Below are 20,698 nucleotides of genomic sequence, written 5' to 3'. Positions count from 1 at the left end.
GTTCACCCCATCCCCAGGGATGGCATTCTCCCATGCTCAATTTGTTCCTCTGAGGAACAAGACACCAGCAGTCCGAGCAAGTAATCCCAGTCCAAAGCAACATGTCTCTCCCCGGGACCCACTTCCTTTGTGTCGAAGTCATCGGTTTTTGTTGCACTTGTCCAGGATTTGGGTGGGGAAGTGGGGTTGGTGGAGGGGATGTGCTGGTCTGAAGGGTGGAAACCACTCTCCTAAAGCACCACCCTGAGAACACACGGAAAGCAAACATTCTCTGGCTGGTCCTACAGTCACCATTTACAGCTTCCTTTCTACAACTGCAAAAATATTGCATCAGGTTGTCAGTTTCTGACTTTGTTTTAGTTTAGTAAATAAAAATAAAGCTACCGATAAATGCCATTAGGAAATGTGGGCTCTCGTCTCGTGGTCCATGTTTGTGAGAACAAGGCCTGAAGACTCCTCTATATGTTAACTCTCCTGGAGGCTACTCTGGATGAAACTGTCATTTTCTATGTTTCATGCAGGGTTGGACTGGTTTGCCACATAGAACTGTATGTATACCTGGCTTTATTTAAATAGAGTCGGAAATAAGGGCTTCATTTACCTTATGGCAAGAATATCCTCCCAGACTGCTCAATAACCAGAGCAGGCAACGTACCTGAAAAGTCCAGCTGCTGAGTCAAGTGCCTAGATGGACTCAGTATGACACGAAGACACTGATAAACATACCCAGAAGATCCCAAGAAGTACACAATATAAATGCTTTATTGCTAGCACAGAGGTTTCTTTTTAAGTAAATTAAAAGAAATAAATCTTCATTTTCACATTCTATATTGCAGTTCAAGGTAACTAGCTGGTTAGTGGATATGTTCATGGGGGACACAGGCTATAGGAGGAGAGCATGACATTCACACGAAAGAACTCAGAAATGTGGCATCTCTCAAGGCATCCAGCCACTGTCCTTTGTCAATAACAGCAAGTAGAGATTTCTTTAAAACATCATGAGTAGACACAAGGGTTATAAATAGACAACTGGCAATGTTAGAAAGCAGAAAACCATTAAATACAGAAGGCTATATATGTGTTGCTCATATTTCATATACTCTAGGTTAGGTTTGGTACTTTTAAATAAGTGATCTTCATCTAGGTTAGAGATGAACTGGATTCGGCAGCTGGAAAGGAAGTTGACACTGCCCACGTCATGGAGCCTTCAGTGGGAAGCAGCAGTGGGGTGCTCAGTTGGGAGGAGAGGGGGAGAGGGGGCTGGCCTGTTTCACGCCATGCCCCCACCCTGCCAGGAGGCCAAGAGGCAAGAAAGGTGTGTGGACGGGCCACGGGCATGACAAGTGGAGCTCTGGTGGGGCATGGCAATCATGGCAATCATGGCACACTGGAACACTACAAATGGAGAAGGAAACCTCCAGGCCTGGCCAGATCTTCCAAGGTTACCGCCAGTAGATCTAGGGCATGGGTGCCAAAAGTAACACTTGCTGCACCAGGACTAGCAGGTGGTGGGCACAGGGGACTGGGGGGCAGAAGAGGCTGTGGATTCCAACTGCAGGGAGAATTCACTTCATACGAATTGTCTGTAGAATTGGACATGGAATTATTTCTACAAGGCACCCAGCATTACCTTCTTTCCAAATTCTCAAGTCCACTCAGATCACTTTTTGGTTGATTTGAAAGACAAGCTTCAGAAAAGATCTTATCAATCTATGAAAAACAACCCAGCCCCTGACTTATTCCAGAATAATCAAGAAGGAATTAAATGCATACATGCACATGTACACACAAACACACACACACACACATCTCACATACACACCCCCAAACCATGCAGTGAGCTCCGAGGCTGTGAACTACACAGAATGGTCTCTGGAGCTCCATCTCCTGATCTTTCACTCAAGTTATTTATGGATGTAAGAAAGCCAGACTGGGTCAGAAACTTCCTAAGTTCTTTCTCCTTAGTACATCTGCAGTGTACCAGCTCCTGGCATTTTCAATCTGGTCTGGCTCTAACTAAAACCATTTCATGTTTTGCTTTGAAGAAATGGATAACATGAAACGGTAATTTGGCTGCAAAACCTTGGAAAATTGTTCCCGGCCCAAACATCTGCCCCAAATGAGCTCAGCTGAGATCTCCTTGGAGGAGCAGGAGGGGAGCATGAACAGAGAGAGCCTGGAAGAGGGAAACGAAGACAATGGAAAGACTACCTTTGCTCATGAGTGAGGTCCTCTGTGACAGAGGTATCAAACAGTACAGCTCCCTTACTCAGCCCCTCACTCCAGAAAGACACACTGGATGTGCCCACAGCTGCTCCCCGGGCCTTTATCCCATTTCCAATATTTGGTATCATTAGGGTGATCCCTCACAGAGTGCCAAGAAACCACACCCACTGGCTTGCATTCATTACACCCAGCGAATGGTCTACATGCTGTCATTTGAATTGTTAAATAAGGACTGAGTATTGGGATTCCTGAGAGCTGGGCCCCACAGGGAAAGCAGAGAGGGGAGTCGTGCAGGCTGGTCTTCACCTTCCTTCTTGGCCACCTTAAGAGTTCTTCTGGGGGATCTTTACTGTCACAGTCTTAACTTCAGAGTACTCTCGCAAACCAAATTCTCCCCTGAAAAACAGAAAAGGGCAGAATCAGGCACCTGAGGCCAAAACAGTCCACCGTGGGCTTTCCCCTTCAGAAAATGGGGTAGAAACCCCATTCCTACCACTGGACACTCGGGATGTGTCTGTGCTCTCTTGGGTCTCCTGGAGATCTAGTCCACTTCAACTGAAAGAAAACCACAAGGTTCCCAGGTAACAGTCCTCTCGGCTTGGGATTCTACATTCCTTCTCATTAGTCCTTAGGTTTAACGTGTGTGCTCAGTCGCTGAATCGTGTCTCTTTGCGACTCCCTGGAAGCCAGCCAGGATCCTCTGTCAGTGGAATTTCCCAGGCAAGAATACTGCAGTAGCTTGCCATTCCCTTCTCCAGAGGATCTACCTGACCCAGGGATTGAACCCAGGTCTCTTGCATCTCCTGCATCCTTTACCATTGAGCCAACTGGGAAAGTGGAAACAAATACCTAGAAGCCTCCCATGGAGGAGTACAAATCACCAATAATGCCTTAAAAATAGAATCCTAAATAAATACTGTCCACAGTTCTCCACAGAGGCAGGGGAAAGAGTCAAGAAATCAAAATAACTGACTGAAGAGGAACTGGGATGTGGTAGCAAGCTATTCCCCAAGACTTGCCTTTGGTCACTTCCCCTCCTGGCTCACGGCACTCTCTGGGATCTTGGTCATGGACCAAGGAGCCTGTATCATTTGGTAAACAAACACTGATGGCACTACTACCATGGGGCAGCACTGTGCTGGGCTGGGTGAAAGAGAAACTACATAACTGATCCCAGCCCCTGAGCAGCCTGCAGGTGGTCCGGCCTAAGAGGGAGGGGTGGGCGCCAGGTCACCTGCCTAGGTGGCCACAGGAGGCGAAGCCCCGCAACCTCTGCTCTAAGGATGCTGGGGCGAGGACAAGCCTCCTTGACACCATGCTCCTTTTCTTCACCTCTTTTCTCAAGTTCCTTCTCATTTTACCTCTCTTTAAATGCCTTTTTTTCTTTCCTCTATTTCACTGTTATATCAACTATGTTCTCTTAATTTTTTTCTATAAAATACTTGAACTTTTTTCTTCTTTTCTTTTTAAAGTCACTCCTCTGTGAAGCTTCTCCTCACGCTCTCAGAAGGAGTGCGCCCTAATCCTCTGTGTTCAGAGCACCTTGTACTCGCCTCTACTACTGCGCTGGCTGCACCAGGGGGCGGGGTGGGGGAGGGTGGTGGTCGCTCTGGCTCCCCCACCAACCTGTATCTTACTGATATAGCTTTCTGTCCTCGCCCACACCTAGTGTGTGGCCCACAGCACCAGGCTCAAAGAAGGCGCCTGATAACTGTGGGAGTTATCTGAGAACTTTCCTGGCACCACACAAGGCTCCTCATGCATTTCCAGCAGGTCCTCTGAGCACCGGGGCACCTGAGTGGTCAGGCCCCCCTCCCCCCAGCCCCCAGGACATCAGAGATTGGGGGAAGCGTGCTGTCCTCTCATCTGCATTGGCCACCTTGCTCCAGGGATGAGAAGAATAAACTTGGGATTGCCCCACTGGGTATATGGTTCCCTTGCTGGCTCCAACCAGGCTGGCTCTTTATTAGCAGCTCAGCTCTGGCTCTCACTGGACTTTTTTCCTGCCCTTGGGCAACTGTGCATGTGTCCCTTCATCACGGACATCATCTGCCTCCTGTTTGAAGTGTGGTTACTCCCTTCTTGTTCCCTTGCTTGTGCACGCACTTGGGGCAGACCCTGAACCACTCCCCTCAGATCTCTAACTAGGCTGAGAGAGACCTAAGAAAGCCTTTAGAGGCAGGCACTTGCATTCCAGTGTGACTGTCAGATCCCAAACCTTTGGGTGCTCAAAGCAGTGGAAAACCCTGCTGGACTGGGGGTGCTCTTCTCTTGGATCCCAGGCAGCTAGCTGCTGTAAGCGTTCAGACTGCTCCAAGAGGGAGGACTGGGTTCAAATCTGCCACAAAAGGAAATAATGCCCATGGGCCCGGACTGCCAGGAAAGCCAGTGAGAGGTCTCAAGGCAGTGAGTGGAGCAGAATACTGGGGCAGGGGGTCAGCAGACAGCAGTGCCACCTCAGCCCTGTGTTAATTGCCTGTATGACTCCAGCCAACTCATCTCCATCTCCTGGCACCCAGCTATCTTTCTGACATCAGTTCCTATACATATCACTCATGAAGCTTGCTTAAAGAGTAGGTTCCTGACCAATCCCCTCCTAAGATTCTGCTCCATTAGGTCTGGGGAAAAGCCCAAGAGACCATGAGGTGGGTGGTTATTCGGCCCAGACTTTGAGCAATACTGCTGTAAGGTCTCTGAAAGCCTTGACATATTGCCATCTCCTTCCAGGGTCTTTTTCTCAAATCTACTGATATTTTTCTTAATCCAGATTAAGATTAATTTCTTAATCCAGTTAAATTCTGTGGTACAGACAATTTCACAGTTAAGGAAGAAGCTCACTGCTGCACAAAAGGCAGATGCACTGTTACTGACACGCCCCAATATCTCTATATGGTCATCTGTCCAGCTGGGTCATGGGTCAGGGCACAGGACATTTAGAAGACTGTATTCCTGCTTCTTGACCAGACGAGGTTATATTTCCAAAGATGAACCAAACTTGGCGTACATATGAAGTAAAGTAAGATGTTAAATTTTGGTGTTTCTCAATCAGCCATTTTAGGAAATCACTCAGACTCACGCATAAAACAAACAAGGATTTCTGCCTAGGGCGTCTGTTTCCCTGCCCTTTCCTTTGGCCTACAGCAGCATTTCTCAGAGCAGGATCCCCGGATCACCTGCACAAGAATTATTCCAGAAATTTGTTAAAAATGCAATCCTGGGCCCTAGCCCAGATCTACTAAATCAGAACCTCTGAGAGGGGCGTCACCAGATAGGCATGCTTGGCAAGCCCCTCTCCCAGCCTGCAGGTGACTTTCCCATGCACCTGCATACTGTACGTACACACACACACACACACACACACACACACACACACACACACACACACCACACACACACACACACACACACACACACACACACACACACTCAGGGGATCCAAACAGCGCTTCTTGTCTTCAAAGCCTGTGTCCTTAAAATGCTGAGGTTCACAGCTTTCCATCCCCCAGGTTTGTGACACATATTTTATAGCTTGGGCTTGGGCTTTATGACCTCTTGTTTCAGGAGAGCTTAATGAGATGCGAAAGGACATGAAGACTAAAATAGATGGAACTAGCTGAACAAGCAGAACTGAGAGAAACTCAGCCCAAGTCTCTGACCCTAGGAATTAGAGGCCAACCCACTAGGTGAAAAACCAACTCTGAATATTCATTGGAAGAACTGATGCTGAAGCTGAAACTCCAATACTTTGGCCACCTGATGCGAAGAGTCGACTCACTGGAAAAGAGCCTGATGCTGGAAAAAACTGAGGTCAGGAGGAGAAGGGGGTGACAGAGGATGAGATGGTGGGATGGCATCACCAATTCAATGGACGTGAGTTTGAGCAAACTCTGGGAGTTAGTGAAGGACAGGTAAACCTGGCATGCTACAGTCCATGGGGTTGCAAAGAGTTGGAGACAACTTAACGACTGAACAACAACAATCACCAGGTAACCTGCAGAGGGCAGCCCTCTCCACAGCTCTCTGTAGGGGAGCGATCAGAGGCTCAGACAGCCCTCAGAAAGTGCTACCTCCCTTCTCTGTGCCTCTTAGACGCGGGCAAGGCGATGCCAGGAACCAAAGTTGCATGGAGCCTGCAGGTCTTGAGAGAAACAATTCTGTGCAGCTGGAAGGTGAAGCAGAGTTTCTGGGACTGTATTAAATAAGACGGAAGAGTGAAGGACCAGGACAGGGCAGGTTCTTCTATTTGAAGCATTTCCTACCACTCAAGGTCATTTAAGGAAGAGAAAACATGTTTTGGGGGCAAACAGGAACAAAGACAAGAAGAAGTGAGTCTCATCAAAGAGCACTGTTTCCTAATTATTTTTTAACTGCACAGAGAAGGCCAAATCACTGTTAGTGCCCATGAGATGAGTAGAGAGAGAGGCCACTAGTCTGTGTGGTTCTGACACAGCCAAACTGTTCCCTGGACCTTCTTTCTAGGCAAGGGCAATGTTTCCGATAGAAAGTTCTGCACTGGACAATGTCACAAGCTTGAATCCTGGTAGAAGGCTTGCCCATGATGAGCATCCAGGGCTAGCCTGGGATGAGAAATCACCAACCAGCAGTTACATATGACAAGTATTTTATGCCCATGACACACCCTGTTAATGATCTGTAACAGTCTATGTGAGCAGCGTTTCCAGAGGCTGGGAGAGCACAAACACAGGGGCAGGAAATGAAACAGGTTGAATCCATCTTGAAAAGCAGGAGCAGAAAGTTAAGGCAAGTTAAGAAGAGATGAGTACATGAAGACTTTATAAAAGCTGAAGGAATACTAAGAACAACAAATGGGTTCTGGCTGTAGAGCAAGTGGGAGGCCCTGAAGGCCAGAAGCAAAGGTTCACACAAGAGCAGCTTCTCGCTGGTGTCACCACAGACAGAAAGCAGGTTGATGATACTAGCTGAAATTTAGGAAAACCTGTGCTGCATTTCTAAAGTAATGCATTTATTAAGAGAAAAATGGATTGTCTACTTGGCAGTCATTTAGTTGATCAATAATGATGATAGTAGCTCACATTTTCTGAAGGTCTGTCAGACACCCTGATGGATATTTGGCATACTTGATTCTCACATTTAATCCTCACAGCAACCCTGTGGGGGAAGTACAATAACAATTCCCATTCTATAGATGAGGAGACTGAAGGTTAATGAGAGTAAGTCATTTGTCCAAGGTGGCACAGGAATTAAGCAGTAGAGCCAAGGCACACATCTGAGCTGTGTGATTCTAGAAACTCTGCTCTTAGCCTCAAAGCTAAGCTTCATTTTCACGGTTTAATGGCTCAGGAGTAGAAATTATTGGCTACAGTATGTAAAGATGTGAATCTTCTGTGCTGGTCACAGGTTCACTCCTCTTCTCCCTAAACACCACACATTTCTCCCATAGAGCCTTTGCTCACCTTCCCTCACTGCCACCCTGTTTTGCCCACCAACCCTAAAAAATTATTCCTCTCTCTTCATCTACTTAAATGTTCCTCTTCTTTCAAGGCCAATTCACATCCCTGTAAAAGATCACATCTAAAGTTGTCCTGGACTTCTCTGGCTCACACCATCTCTATCACCCATGAATTCCTCTATTACTTCACAGGCTGTTCTGGAATTCTTTTGATTCTTTAAGTATTGTGTATTTAATTTATCCAACAAAATTTTAAGTGATTCAATGAGCTGGACATTTCCCCACAGACCAAGGATCATGCTTTGCACAAAGTATATGCTCAGTACTTGTTAGCAGATTAATTGTGAACTGAACATTTGTTTAAAAAAAGGATATATTCAGTAATGCCAGGAAGAGTGGGCATAGAAGATATTTCCTCTTAAGAGTCACATGGATCCACCTCTTTTCAAAATGAGTGAAAATTCAAGTTTTGGGGATGAGGGGAGGTATCAGCTCAGGAAGACCCTAGCTACCATTCCTTCTTCAAAGCCATTCTAAAAATCCATCTATATATGAAACTGCAAATACAACCCCTCTGGTTTTCCTCTGCCACAGTCCCATTTTTCACATCCTTAGCATCACAAGAGGGCAGTCCAGCTCTGATCCTGACCCGGAAGAGTCCTTATTAAACCTGATACCCACCTTCCTTGGCCAGACATCACAGAAACTAAGCCACCAAAGTTTTGGTTCTAAGCTCAGATCTGCTATTTACTGGCTGTGTAACTTGTGCAAGCTACTTAACCACTCCAACATTTAGTTTCTCATCTGAACCATCTATGAGATAAACATAAATGTATCTATTCCATAGAATCACTGTGAAAAGCAAATGAGACAAATCAGACAATGTTAGGTAAGAAGGGAGAATAAAGCTACATGCAGAGCAGGCATCTGATTAATACCTATTACTGTTATTGCAAAATCCTCATAATGGGTCACCTTCCTGTAATCTCTACCAAAACATCCTCTCTACACCAAGAATGCTGCCCTTAAAATCTCTGGTATCTTCTCAGTTCCCACATCTGCCATCTAAAGACCTTTCAGACTGGGTTTAAAGCAACCTCTCCACTTGCATCTTCAGCAAGTCCCCTCCGTCCTCCCCATGTCCAAGCTCTACAGCCCCAGACTCAAAAGACCCAATAGGCACCGAGCAGGTGACAATGAGCGAACTGGGTATGTGTAAAAATAACAATACCAATATTAAGTTCCGTGAACTGCAGAACTCACAGCTGCAGCAATTCCACTATGGGAGAATGAAATAAGCAAGAAATTTAGATTTTATGGAAAGCCTCCTCTTTTTGGATGTTAGGTAAAGATTTTTAAATGTTATGAGGGAAAAAAACCAAAACATTTCTCTAGGCCAGATTTGTCCCTGAGTAGGCAGTTGGTGACCTGTTTTAAATACACCCAACTCTGTCTTGTGTCTGGACTATTCTATACTTGCTGTGACTTCATGCACAGGAAGTGTTCTTGCTATTCCCTCTGCCTGGAATATCTTCTCCTAGAAAAACTGAAATGTTATTCCTTATGAAACTTCATAGGCAAAATTAATTGATTTTTTCTCTGTACTTAACAAGATATTTAACCTACTTCTATAATAGCACATATTACATGAGATGATTGGTGCATGAATTTTTCTCCATTCTCACTTAAGGTAAGGGCATTGTTGTGTTTTAGTTATCCTTGTAAAGTGTGCTTTGTTTATAGACATGTGTTTTCAACATAGTGTTTGTTTAATGAATGGATGAGAGTAAGAGAATTCACTGATGTGAGCCCACTCTATGCTGCTATTTGCAACTCTATTTCTCTTTGGGCACCAGCAACTTTGGACACTTACATTTCTCTCCCATTTCCAGACATCTTGAATCCCCCAAAGGGGCTCTGGGCATTTAAGGCATTGTAACAATTGATCCTGAAAGAATAAAACATGTACTGTTAGCGTGAGTTCTGTTTACACAGAAATAATCCCACTGGAATGATATTTCTTTTGCAAGTTCTATTTTTTAATTCCTTTTCCCACATGAAAATTTTATAATTTAAGATTTGTGTTTTTTTAAATTGTTATTAGAGGATAATTGCTTTACACTGTTGTATTCGTTTCTGCTGTACAACAAAGTGAATCAGCTATATGTATACATATATTCTTCTCTCTTGAGTCTCCCTCCCACACTTTAGATTTCCTGATTTAGTCAATAGGAAGTATCCCTTCTCAGGGTGAAGTCTTTGGTTGATCTCCCCCATCTTTCCAGAGCATATGTGCTTATTTCACACAGGCTCTGAAGAATTACAAGGCCCCACCCCCCACAGAATGTTTTATAGCCAGAACAAGACTGACCCTGATCTTACCAAACAGTCCCAGCTTGCATTGCAGAAGACACCGTGAGGGCCTTGTTGATGTCATTAGTAAAGACAGCTGCTACAAGTCCGAAGTCTGAGTTGTTGGCTCTTTCAATAACTTCATCCATAGTCTTAAACCTCAAAATTTCCTGAACAGGGCCAAAGATCTGCAACAAAATAGATTGATCCAACATGAATGCTTTGCCATCCTTTCACCTGTTCTCCAAATTTCAGGCAAGTGTATTCTGCCTTCATCATTTAAATGATGTTTAAGTTTAGCAGAACGTAACTGTAAAATATCCCAAACTTTCCCAGAGTAAGATTACATAAGTCTACCCTTAGAGTTTAACACCTCCACTCCCCGGCCCTGCCTGGTGTCCCTTGATTTCATTTTATGTTCTAAAGCTGTGTTCTCCACAAGCCCCCAGGCACTGCTCCAGAACTGAGAGCTACTGCTCTGGGTTGCTGGTTGATCTGCAACTGGTCCTCTCCTGCAGAAGCGTGATGATGCTTGGGTGCTTTCTCTTTCCTGGTTAACAGCCTAATGACCCACATCGGGGGGAACTTAACTGTTATCAATGTATCACTGAGACTAGTGATTGATTTTTATGATGGTTCTATTGCCTGATAACAACTACAATCATCATGTGTCATCACTTGGCCTCCATCTAGCTTGCTTGCCTTTTTGTCTAGCTTTTTTCTTGAAAGTGGCATGTCCATAGCCATGTTTATTGCTATTGTATAATGTATATAAAGCACAAAGAACTAAACCTCTAATACTGTCTACTAGAAATGCCCTGGAAACAACCCCGGGGAAGACGTGGCTGCTGTTGAGGTCTATGAGCTACCTCCTCCTTGGCAATCCGCATGTCGTCAGTGACATTGGAAAACACCGTGGGCTCGATGAAGAATCCCTTTCGGCCCAGCCCCTTGCCTCCGCACTCGAGCTTGGCGCCCTCAGCCACACCGCTCTGGATGAGCTCCAGGATCTTGTTGTACTGTTTCTTGTCAATCTGCGGAAGAAAGCACCTAATGACTCCAAGTGAAATCTTCTCTGAAAATGGAGTAAAATATACTCAAGAATCTCTCATTTGTGATTTTTTTTCAAAGATTCATTATACCTAGTCAAATCACATGGAACTGCTGTTAATTAACCATTTTTTATCTACAAAAAGGGAAATTTTGTATGGTTCAACCTAATACATCAAGAATTCCAATAAATGCACTGCTCTGCTGATACTGACAAATCGTTAAGTACCAGTTCAAGATTTAAGCAATGTTTCTCAATGACGGAGATATTGGTTGATTGACTACTGACTTTTTACAGAAGTAAAAATTAGCCTTATAGACAAATGAATAGTGTAGCAACTTGTACTGATACTAAACAGATGAAAAGAGCAGAGGCGCTAACACACAGCCCCTGTACATGGTGCTACACATCAAATCCTATTGGGGTAGTATTTTTATGGAACTACAGTTACACCATCAGAGGAAAGGATTAAGCTTAAAGAGTGAGAGCTAGCATCCTAGTCCATAAAATAAGGTCATTCTTGCCTCCCCCACAAGGCCCCCAAGTTATAGAGTTATTGCTCAATTGCTATTGTAAATAAAATAAAAACCTACACTCACCTGTGTTTGAACTGCTGTTAGAACTTTAGTCTTCTCTCAAATGGCCCCTAAACTAAGGAGATGTTGTTTCTTATCAGGAAAACCCATGTTCTCATGATCCAGATGAGATCTGGTCTACATATTCCTTTAAATACTCTCAGTTCAAAACTAGAATTTCCGGAATTCATCTGGAAATACACCTAGATGAGTGGGGAGGACCTGCAGAGCTCAGGAGTGCAGTCTGCATGGGGTCTGTGGGCCTCCTCCTTCACCGCAGTGCATGAAGCATTTAGAGTAAGAGAGAGCCACATGGCCGAGGAAAAAGCAGATGGCTCTTGTTCCCTACACGTTTACAAGCTGCAAGTGGTTTCCCCCGAGTGGGTCAGATTGGTGGAAAGAAACCTTGGCAGCCGGTAAAAGGATAAATGGTTTCTGGGAAGGAGAAATACCTGCCCTCCTTGACTGTGGCACCTGTGGGGATGTCTTGACTCCAACAGTTAAGAACTGGGTTCTAGTTAAGATCCATCTTGCCATGCCTGGATCCTTCTTTAGAGCCAAGAGACTCCAACTTACCCCCAAAGTTGATGATACCCTTAAGGCAGTCCTAATCCCTTAGTTTTTCAGAGATAAAATTTAGAAATGAAAAGAGAAGTATAAGACACAAGCAAGTAATGCCTTGATGGCTATATTTTCAGCCATGAAGACAACTGAGGAGGAAGAGTAAGGAGGATGGTGCTTTGTTGGGTTCCATTACAGTGTCCTATTTCTGTGCTCACCAGGGATTAAGAAAGGACATGTCTATGATTTCTCTACCTGGGGTCCCTGCTCGGTGGTGGGGTCAAAGGGACTCCCCACTATGCGCCTCTTGGCCCGCTCCACACTTCTTCTCACAAATTCTTCATAGATGGACTCCTCCACAAAGATTCGAGACCCTGCAGTGCAGCACTGGCCTTGGTTGAAGAACACACCCTGGTGAGCCTGCTCCACAGCATAGTCCACTACAAGAGGAAACAGCCATGTTCTCATCACCAATCTATGGGACTGCCTCCCTCCCCTCCCCAAAGAACCAGGCATAAGGTCATGCTCACTGCAGAGCAGAACCGTGAGCAGCCCAGTGAAAAGCACTGGACTGAGAACACAGCTTTTTTCTAGTTCTAACCAGACCCTGACACTATTGGCTACGTTAGCTTGGCAATCTACTCTTGGAATCCCTTTCTTCTTCTATAGAAAAGAGGAATCAGACCACATTACCTATAAAAGGAGTCTCAAACCCCAATAATCCAAGGGGCTGGGCAGATAATGCAATGGTAGTAAAGCAGTGTGACAGAGACTCAGAACCCCTATGCATAGACATAGCCCAGGGTTGCCAGATTCCAAGTTTAAAGAAAAAACAGAAATCAATATTTTGTGTAATATTTAGAAGTAAACATAGCTATGGGGCTTCTTAGGTGGTGCTAGTGTTAGAAAACCCACCTTCTAACGCAGGAGACATGGGTTCACTCCCTGGGTCAGGAAGATCCCCTGGAGGAGGGCATAGCAACCCACTCCAGTATTTTTGCCTAGAGAATCCCATGGACAGAGGAGCCTTGTGGGCTATGGTCCATAGGGTTGCAAAGAGTCAGACATGACTGAAGTGACTTAGCACACACAGAACAAACATAGCCATACCCTGCATTTGGCCTATAGACTGCCAATTTGCAATCCCTAATCTATAAGACCTTGCAGTTATGCTTTTAATTAGTGTTTTGGTGAATTAAACTGTAACAGCAATGATCGTCTTTGAAGACACTAAATTTTCTCTATATTTACATGGAATTATATAATAGCATGTGGTAACTCATTTTCAACTCTTGTATCTGATACTTGAAAACAGTATTAATAAACCTGGTGTCTGCGTGCTTAGTCATATCTGACTCTCTGTGACTCTACGGACTGTAGCCTGCCAGGCTTCTCTGTCCTCGGGATTTCCCAGGCAAGAATACTGGAGTGGGTTGCCATGCCCTCCTCCAGGGATCTTCCCAACCCAGGGATCGAACCTGCATCTCCTGCAGCTCCTCCACTGCAGGCAGACTCTTTACCTCTGAGTCACGGGGGAAGCCTGGTGTCTGCTAGTTGCTAAATGACTGACTCAACGAATCAATCAATGTACTCTCAGTGGAGTACCTACATTTTAATAGGAATTTTGTTATAGAATTCTGATCCCTTTGACAACTAGTATAAAGCTAAATTCTTTGCAAATTCCAAGCTAGGGCTGAAATTCAGGCAATCTGCTTTCTGTTTTCTGACATCTCTAATAGTGAAATTGAGGGAGCAGGGCTGCCTGGCAGGATGTGAAGAAGAAAAAGGATGCTTGAAAGAAGTTTTGTAATTTTATTTCCTGGGAAGTTTTCCCAAACAGAAGGACCACTCCCATGCAGAGTGGACTACAGAGCAGCCTATCAGGAGACATGGGGTTTCCTAGATTGTAGCTCTAAGCCTCTGTATAGTCTTACTGCCAATGTGTGATCATCTCCAATTTAGGTCTGTTCATACAGAACTGTGGAGAAGGGAATGGTAACCCACTCCAGTATTCTTGCCCAGAGAATCCCATGGACAGAGGAGCCTGGTGGGCTATAGTCCATGGGGTCCCAAAGAATCGGACGTGACTAAGGGACTAACACAACACACATACAGAACTGACCAGAGTGTGTCATCAGCCTGACTGAAAGCCACAGGAGCAACAGAAAGGGGAGTGGGCAGCTAAACAGGGAAGAGGGTGTGGGTTTGGGACAACGTTGGCAAGGCTGGTGAACTAAAAAATTTTTAATGATCTACAAAGCTACCAGGCATACATGAGACGTTTCAGATTTCTTCAATCTAGGCGGAGGCTACATTTCCAGTGTTGAGAGGCTTAAACCACACTGTTCTTTCCACTGTGCAACACTGGCCAAGCCTTCACCTCTTCTATTATACTCTATAACATCACAGAATCAAAATGGCTTATGATGTCTAGAAAACAAGCTCTATCTGATTATAAGTGGTCTTTCCCAAAAATGGAGAGAGGTTTTTCTCCTTAGAATGAAGGGTCTAGACTTTTCTCCTTGAATGCCACTTAGCTTCAAAGACCTTTCTCTGCATGTTCTGTCTAAAGTGAAGACAACAAAAGTGAGCACCACAGGGCAGTGTGCCAGGACAAGGTAGCACATATGTGGTGGACTTACAGTCAGCATCTGCAAAAATAATGTTGGGACTTTTTCCTCCAAGTTCCAGGGTTACTCGCTTCAAATTGCTTCTTCCAGCTGCTTCTTGGATAAGCTTTCCAACCTGAAAGAAGGGCAATGGAGAGAGCTTTTGCACATCTTGCAGTTGAGACCATAAAGTGGCCAGAGGCAGCTGTAGGCAACAGTGGGACAGGGTAGTAGTGGACCCTGCAGGGCAAAGCCCCTGCTGGATACACAGGATCAGCTCCTGTGGTCACCTTGTGTAGACATGTAATTTGGGATGCAGTTTCATGTCTGTGCTGGAGGTAGTTGGAAGACAGCTTCAGTTTCATGATGGAAGGAGCAAGGAAAAGGGGGTTAAGCCTGATTCTTAATCACTGAACGATTTCTCTAAAGACAACTGGCAAGCAAACTGTAACTAGAGATTTTCCATCACTGCACTGTGGCTTTTAGCTTTGGACTCTGGCCTCTAGAAAAAAAGCCAACTGGCTCCACTTGAAAGACTTTTATGAGTAGAAAACAAACTCTTCATGTGTCTCCAAAATTGCCAGGTATGACTTTAATCACATGGTCCAAATATATATATATATATATATAGATGTGATACCTCTGCTTCTGCCTAGGGCTATAGTAAAAGGATTCCAGAAAGCTGAGGACCTGTCTTTATTTGTGCAATGCCCATTAATCTAGAATCCAAGCAAGCAAGAGGTGAGTTTGAAGAAAGCATCTCCCATTGTGTAGACTCACACTGTTAACAACATTGAAAGTATCAAGATAGAAGCATGGATGCAGCACCGAAAGCCCCCATTCAAGAAAGAGTGCACTGCCTCAGTGACTAGGAAAGCTGTCAGTGCCTTCAAAATGGGAGAAAATAATAGCAAACAAAGCAACTGACAAACAATTAATCTCAAAAATATATAAGCAACACCTGCAGCTCAATTCCAGAAAAATAAATGACCCAATCAAAAAATCAGCCAAAGAATTAAACAGACAGTTCTCCAAAGAAAACATACAGATGGCTAACAAACACATGAAAAGATGCTCAACATCACTCATTATCACAGAAATGCAAATCAAAACCACAATGAGGTACCATCTCATGCCAGTCAGAATGGCTGCTATCCAAAAATCTACAAACAATAAATGCTGGAGAGGGTGTGGAGAAAAGGGAACCCTCTTACACTGTTGGTGGAAATGCAAACTAGTACAGCCACTATGGAGAACAGTGTGGAGATTCCTTAAAAAACTGGAAATATAATTGCCATATGACCCAGCAATCCCACTGCCGGGCATACACACCGAGGAAACCAGAATTGAAAGAGACATGTGTACCCCAATGTTCATCACAGCACTGTTTATAATAGCCAGGACATGGAAGCAACCTAGATGTCCATCAGCAGATGAATGGATAAGGAAGCTGTGGTACATATACACAATGGAATATTACCCAGGCATTAAAAAGAATACATTTGAATCAGTTCTAATGAGGTGGATGAAACTGGAGCACATTATACAGAGTGAAGTAAGCCAGAAAGAAAAACACCAATACAGTATACTAACACATATATATGGAATTTAGAAAGATGGTAACGATAACCCTATATGCGAGACAGAAAAAGAGACACAGATGTAAAGAACAGTCTTTTGGACTCTGTGGGAGAAGGCGAGGGTGGGATGATCTGAGAGAATAGCATTGAAACATGTATATTATCATATGTGAAACAGATCGCCAGTCCAGGTTCGATGCATGAGACAGGGTGCTTGGGGCTGGTGCACTGGGATGACCCAGAGGGATGGGATGGGGAGGGAGGTGGGAGGGGGGTCCATGATGGGGAACACATGTAAACCCATGGCTGATTCATGTCAATGTATGGCAAAAACCACTACAATATTGTAAAGTAATTAGCCTCCAACTAAAAAAAAAAAAAAAAAAAAAGGAATGCTGTCAGCTCCTTCTGAAAAGAGCTTCCTCACCCAAGGGGACACCCTCCTCCCCTGGGGTCCCACATCCACTGCCTGTCGGTGGCAGTGGTACCACCACTAGACAGCTCTGCTCCACCACACCCATGTGCATGGCTGAGGCCATCAGGCCTACACTGCAGCTCCGCTGCCTCTGTTTCCTCTGCCCTTCAGCTGGGATTCCCCATAACATATAACCTGCATGGCAAACTCCACCTCAGCAACACCTTCCAGGGCACCTGGTCTGCAACAGATGCTGTTCTACTGGAGGACAGAGGTCACTCCGTGGAAAGTGCTGAGCCACCATATAGTTCTTATAGGCAGTGTGCCCTTGTTGAGATGAAAACAGATGCTCATGCATGCAATCCTACTGAAAACAACGTAATTTAAAAGTCTAGGGGAAGAGAAATACTAAATATATGTCGGACTCCTCTAGTCTCTGATTGAGATCCTGACTGATAACTCCTCAAGCAGTGTAGAGCAGTTAATAGTACCTGGAACCTAGATTTTTTTTTTTTTTAACTGATTATAACACTTAACAACTGTTTGAGCTTGGGATTTTAAAAAATCTTTTCTGAGCCTCCATTCCCTCCCCCATATATGGAGCCATTCCCTCCTCCGTAAACACTACCTGCATCAGAACTTCACTGGCAAATAGAAGGGGAAAAAAATGGCAACAGTTACAGATTTTATTTTCTTGGGCTCCAAAATCACTGCAGATGGTGACTGCAGCCATGAATTTAAAACACACTTGCTCCTTGAAAGAAAAGCTACGACAAACCTAGAAAGCATATTAAATAGAGCACAGACATCATCACCTTGCCAACAAAGGTCCATATAGTCAAGCTACGGTTTTTCTAGTAGTCATATATGAATGTGAGGGCTGGACCATGAAGAAGGCTGAACACCGAAGAATTGATGCTCTCAAATTGTGGTGCTGGAAAAGACTCTTGACAGTCCCTCGGACAGCAAGGAAATCAAACCAGTCAATCCTAAAGGAAATCAACCCTGAATATCATTGGAAGGGCTGATGCTGAAGCTGAAGAGACAACACTTTGGCCACCTGATGTGAAGAGGTAACTCACTGGAAAAAACCTTGATGCTGGGAAAAGACTGAAGGCAGGAGGAGAAGGGGATGACAGAGGATGAGATGGTTGGATGGCATCACCGACTCAATGGACACGAGTTTGAGCAAACAATGTGAGATAGTGAAGGACAGGGAAGCCTGGGCGTGGGCACAATGAGTTGGACATGACTTAGCAACTGAATAACAACAACAACATCAGATCTTACTTGTCCTGAGGATGCAGTGATCTAAGATCAATGGCCCTCAGAATCCAGGCTGGCACACAGTAAGTGCCCATATGAGTTACCCACATCCAGGTGCAAGAGGCCAGCCCCCACCTTGCCCCAGAAGAGAAACAGAGATGGTCCATAAGGGGTGGGGCCTTCCAAAGCCAGTCTCCTCTCAGGGCTCCCAGCTATGTATGCACATCAATTACCTTGGGAAAACACTGAGGAAACTCTCTGACATGCCACCAATCTCCAATACTGCTCATTAGCTGGATTAAATGCTTTTTATGTTTTTATTGTTACTCTACCTCCTGGCAAGAAAAATTTGGAAAATATACTCCCATTCTGAGGAAATCTAACCTTGGTAAAAGAGGTAAAATTAAGAGTCTCTCAGACGCAGAACACTATTGCTCATTGAAGGTGTAAGAAACACCAACATCTGATCCTAAGGATTAATGCACAGACCAGTCCATGGCCAGACTGCCCTTATCCACTTGCCGGTGGCGCGTCTCTTCTACTTCCCAGGAATACGGGCTAACAAAGCCCTCATTCTCAAGCAAATGTGCTCTTTCTCTTGCATGAGGGAAGTATGGATACACAAAAGTAAAGGAGGATTTGGGCCTCTATGCTGGTCAGAGAACAGCAGGCAGGTGAGATCAGGACTGAAACCTGAGAGCCCAGTAGAGGGGAACCCACACGAGGGCGATAGGGCTTGGCTCTTTCTGCCTCGAGGAATCCATATTAACTGATGGGGATTCATTTCAAAGTCCAGGAAGATAAAGAGAGAAGAGCTTTCTCAAAGAAGATAATCACTATCACTAGAAGTCATAAACATTATTATTAATTATATTCAAAAACTAGCATTTACTGAGTGGGTTTATATGAGACATTTACATGTATTCATTCATTTAGGCCTCTCAAAACCCCTACAAGGTAGGTATTATCTCATTTTAAAGAACAGTAAGCTTAAGTTAGAAATCAATGGCTGTTACCAGGTTACCTGGATGGTTACTGCAGAGCCTGTTGGGCTCTGCGCAGGCTGACTTCAGGTTCCAAGTGTGGACCACTTCCTCTCCTTCCCTTAACCTCCTCCCAGCACACTGCCTTCCTTTACATATTTGCTGAGCACCTAACGCATGCCACATACCACCAAAACCTTGTCCTTGAATTTAGAAGAGAGGAGGAATATCACTTTTTACAGACACAAATAATGATCATAGTTCATCAGCTACATAACTTATATTATGCCTTCAGACTGACTTTTGAAAACCAAGCAAAAGGAAGCAGAAACCACGCTTTTTACACAAAGGAAGATGCTGAATAAATGTTTGGCATTGGTGAAGAGAGTGCCAGCCTGCTGGCATGACATTTCTGTTAGCTCTGTTCCCCGACATTCATCAAAGTGTTCTACGGCTTGATATCTGTTGCACTAAGAATGCTGTCCAATGATTAGTATTTTCATGGCTACAGTAACTATACAAAAATCTTTCTCAGTCAATGGTCATCAGAGAAGAATACCTAAGAATAATTTTTTCTGTGTCAATGCTTTGCCAACCTTTCCTTAGAAACCAAATTTGTACTAAACACTGCAAGGCAAATCTCAGAGGAATAACGCTTTTCCTTTTCATCTTTGGAAGAAGGTCAAGTTGCAGCCCAGCCTCAAGAAAGAACTGGATGTGTTACCTACGCTACAGGAGAACCACGGCCGTCTAGAGTGGCCTCATGACAGAATACTCTGAAAAATCCCAGTTTCTCATCAATCCCCTTCATTCAACATGTACTCCTGGTTCTCCTCCTGTGTGTCAAGCACAACGCTAGGTACTGCTCCTTATCCAAAAGGAACTCACAGCTAAGAGGATTCCCATGTAAACCTAACAGGTGTTCAGTAAGTACAGAAAAATCTGGGCCTGACTTATTATTAGATCTCAACAGTGTAATTATGATTGTGCAGCATTTTGTTGTAATCCAGGGTCAAGCTCCTTTGAACCTCACCCAGAGAAGTGGGCTAGGATGAAATCTTCATTAATTACAGGATTGGGTATCATAAGCCTTCCCATTTTACTCTCAGTTTCCAGGTCAGACTATCTTTGGAGAATACATTACTACTCAGGAATTCTCCCCACAAATGGAATGAAATTCATGGGAAATAGATGGGGAAACAGTGGAAACAGTGTCAGACTTTATTTTTTTGGGCTCCAGAATCACTGCTGATGGTGATTGCAGCCATGAAATTAAAAGACGCTTACTCCTTGGAAGGAAGGTTATGGCCAACCTAGACAGCATATTTAAAAGCAGAGACATTACTTTGCCAACAGAAGTACGTCTAGTCAAGGCTATGGTTTTTCCAGTGATGTATGGATGTGAGAGTTGGACGGTGAAGAAAGCTGAGCACCGCAGAATTGATGCTTTTGAACTGTGGTGCTGGAGAAGACTCTTGAGTCCCTTGGACTGCAAGGAGATCCAACCAGTCCATCCTAAAGGAGATCAGTCCTGGGTGTTCATTGGAAGGACTGATGTTGAAGCTGAAACTCCAATACTTTGGCCACCTCATGCAAAGAGTTGACTCATTGGAAAAGACCCTAATGCTGGGTAGGATTGGGGGCAGGAG

At 44.4% G+C, this 20,698-nt stretch overlaps 1 protein-coding gene across 5 annotated transcripts in view; it reads right to left on the bottom strand.

Moving 5' to 3' along the window:
* Positions 1-744: 744 nt before the first annotated feature.
* Positions 745-20,698, bottom strand: part of ALDH1A2 (aldehyde dehydrogenase 1 family member A2) — a 119,232-nt gene continuing 99,278 nt past the window's right edge. For all 5 annotated transcript variants that reach the window (XM_081510084.1, XM_081510079.1, XM_081510082.1 and 2 more), the window contains 6 exons: positions 14,839-14,941; positions 12,452-12,636; positions 10,879-11,043; positions 10,040-10,197; positions 9,531-9,605; positions 745-2,622 (listed from right to left, as the gene is read on the bottom strand). In XM_081510084.1, the coding sequence (XP_081366210.1) occupies positions 2,550-2,622; positions 9,531-9,605; positions 10,040-10,197; positions 10,879-11,043; positions 12,452-12,636; positions 14,839-14,941 (759 nt within the window). In that variant the 3' untranslated portion in view covers positions 745-2,549. The remainder of the gene's footprint in view (positions 2,623-9,530; positions 9,606-10,039; positions 10,198-10,878; positions 11,044-12,451; positions 12,637-14,838; positions 14,942-20,698) is intronic.

The sequence above is a fragment of the Giraffa tippelskirchi genome, chromosome 7 (genome assembly GCF_054371585.1).
Source record: "Giraffa tippelskirchi isolate mGirTip1 chromosome 7, T2T-mGirTip1v1.2.pri, whole genome shotgun sequence".
In the NCBI taxonomy this organism is placed as follows: domain Eukaryota; kingdom Metazoa; phylum Chordata; class Mammalia; order Artiodactyla; family Giraffidae; genus Giraffa; species Giraffa tippelskirchi.
Note: the sequence above shows the minus strand (reverse complement) of the source record. Positions and strands in the feature narration are given on the sequence as shown.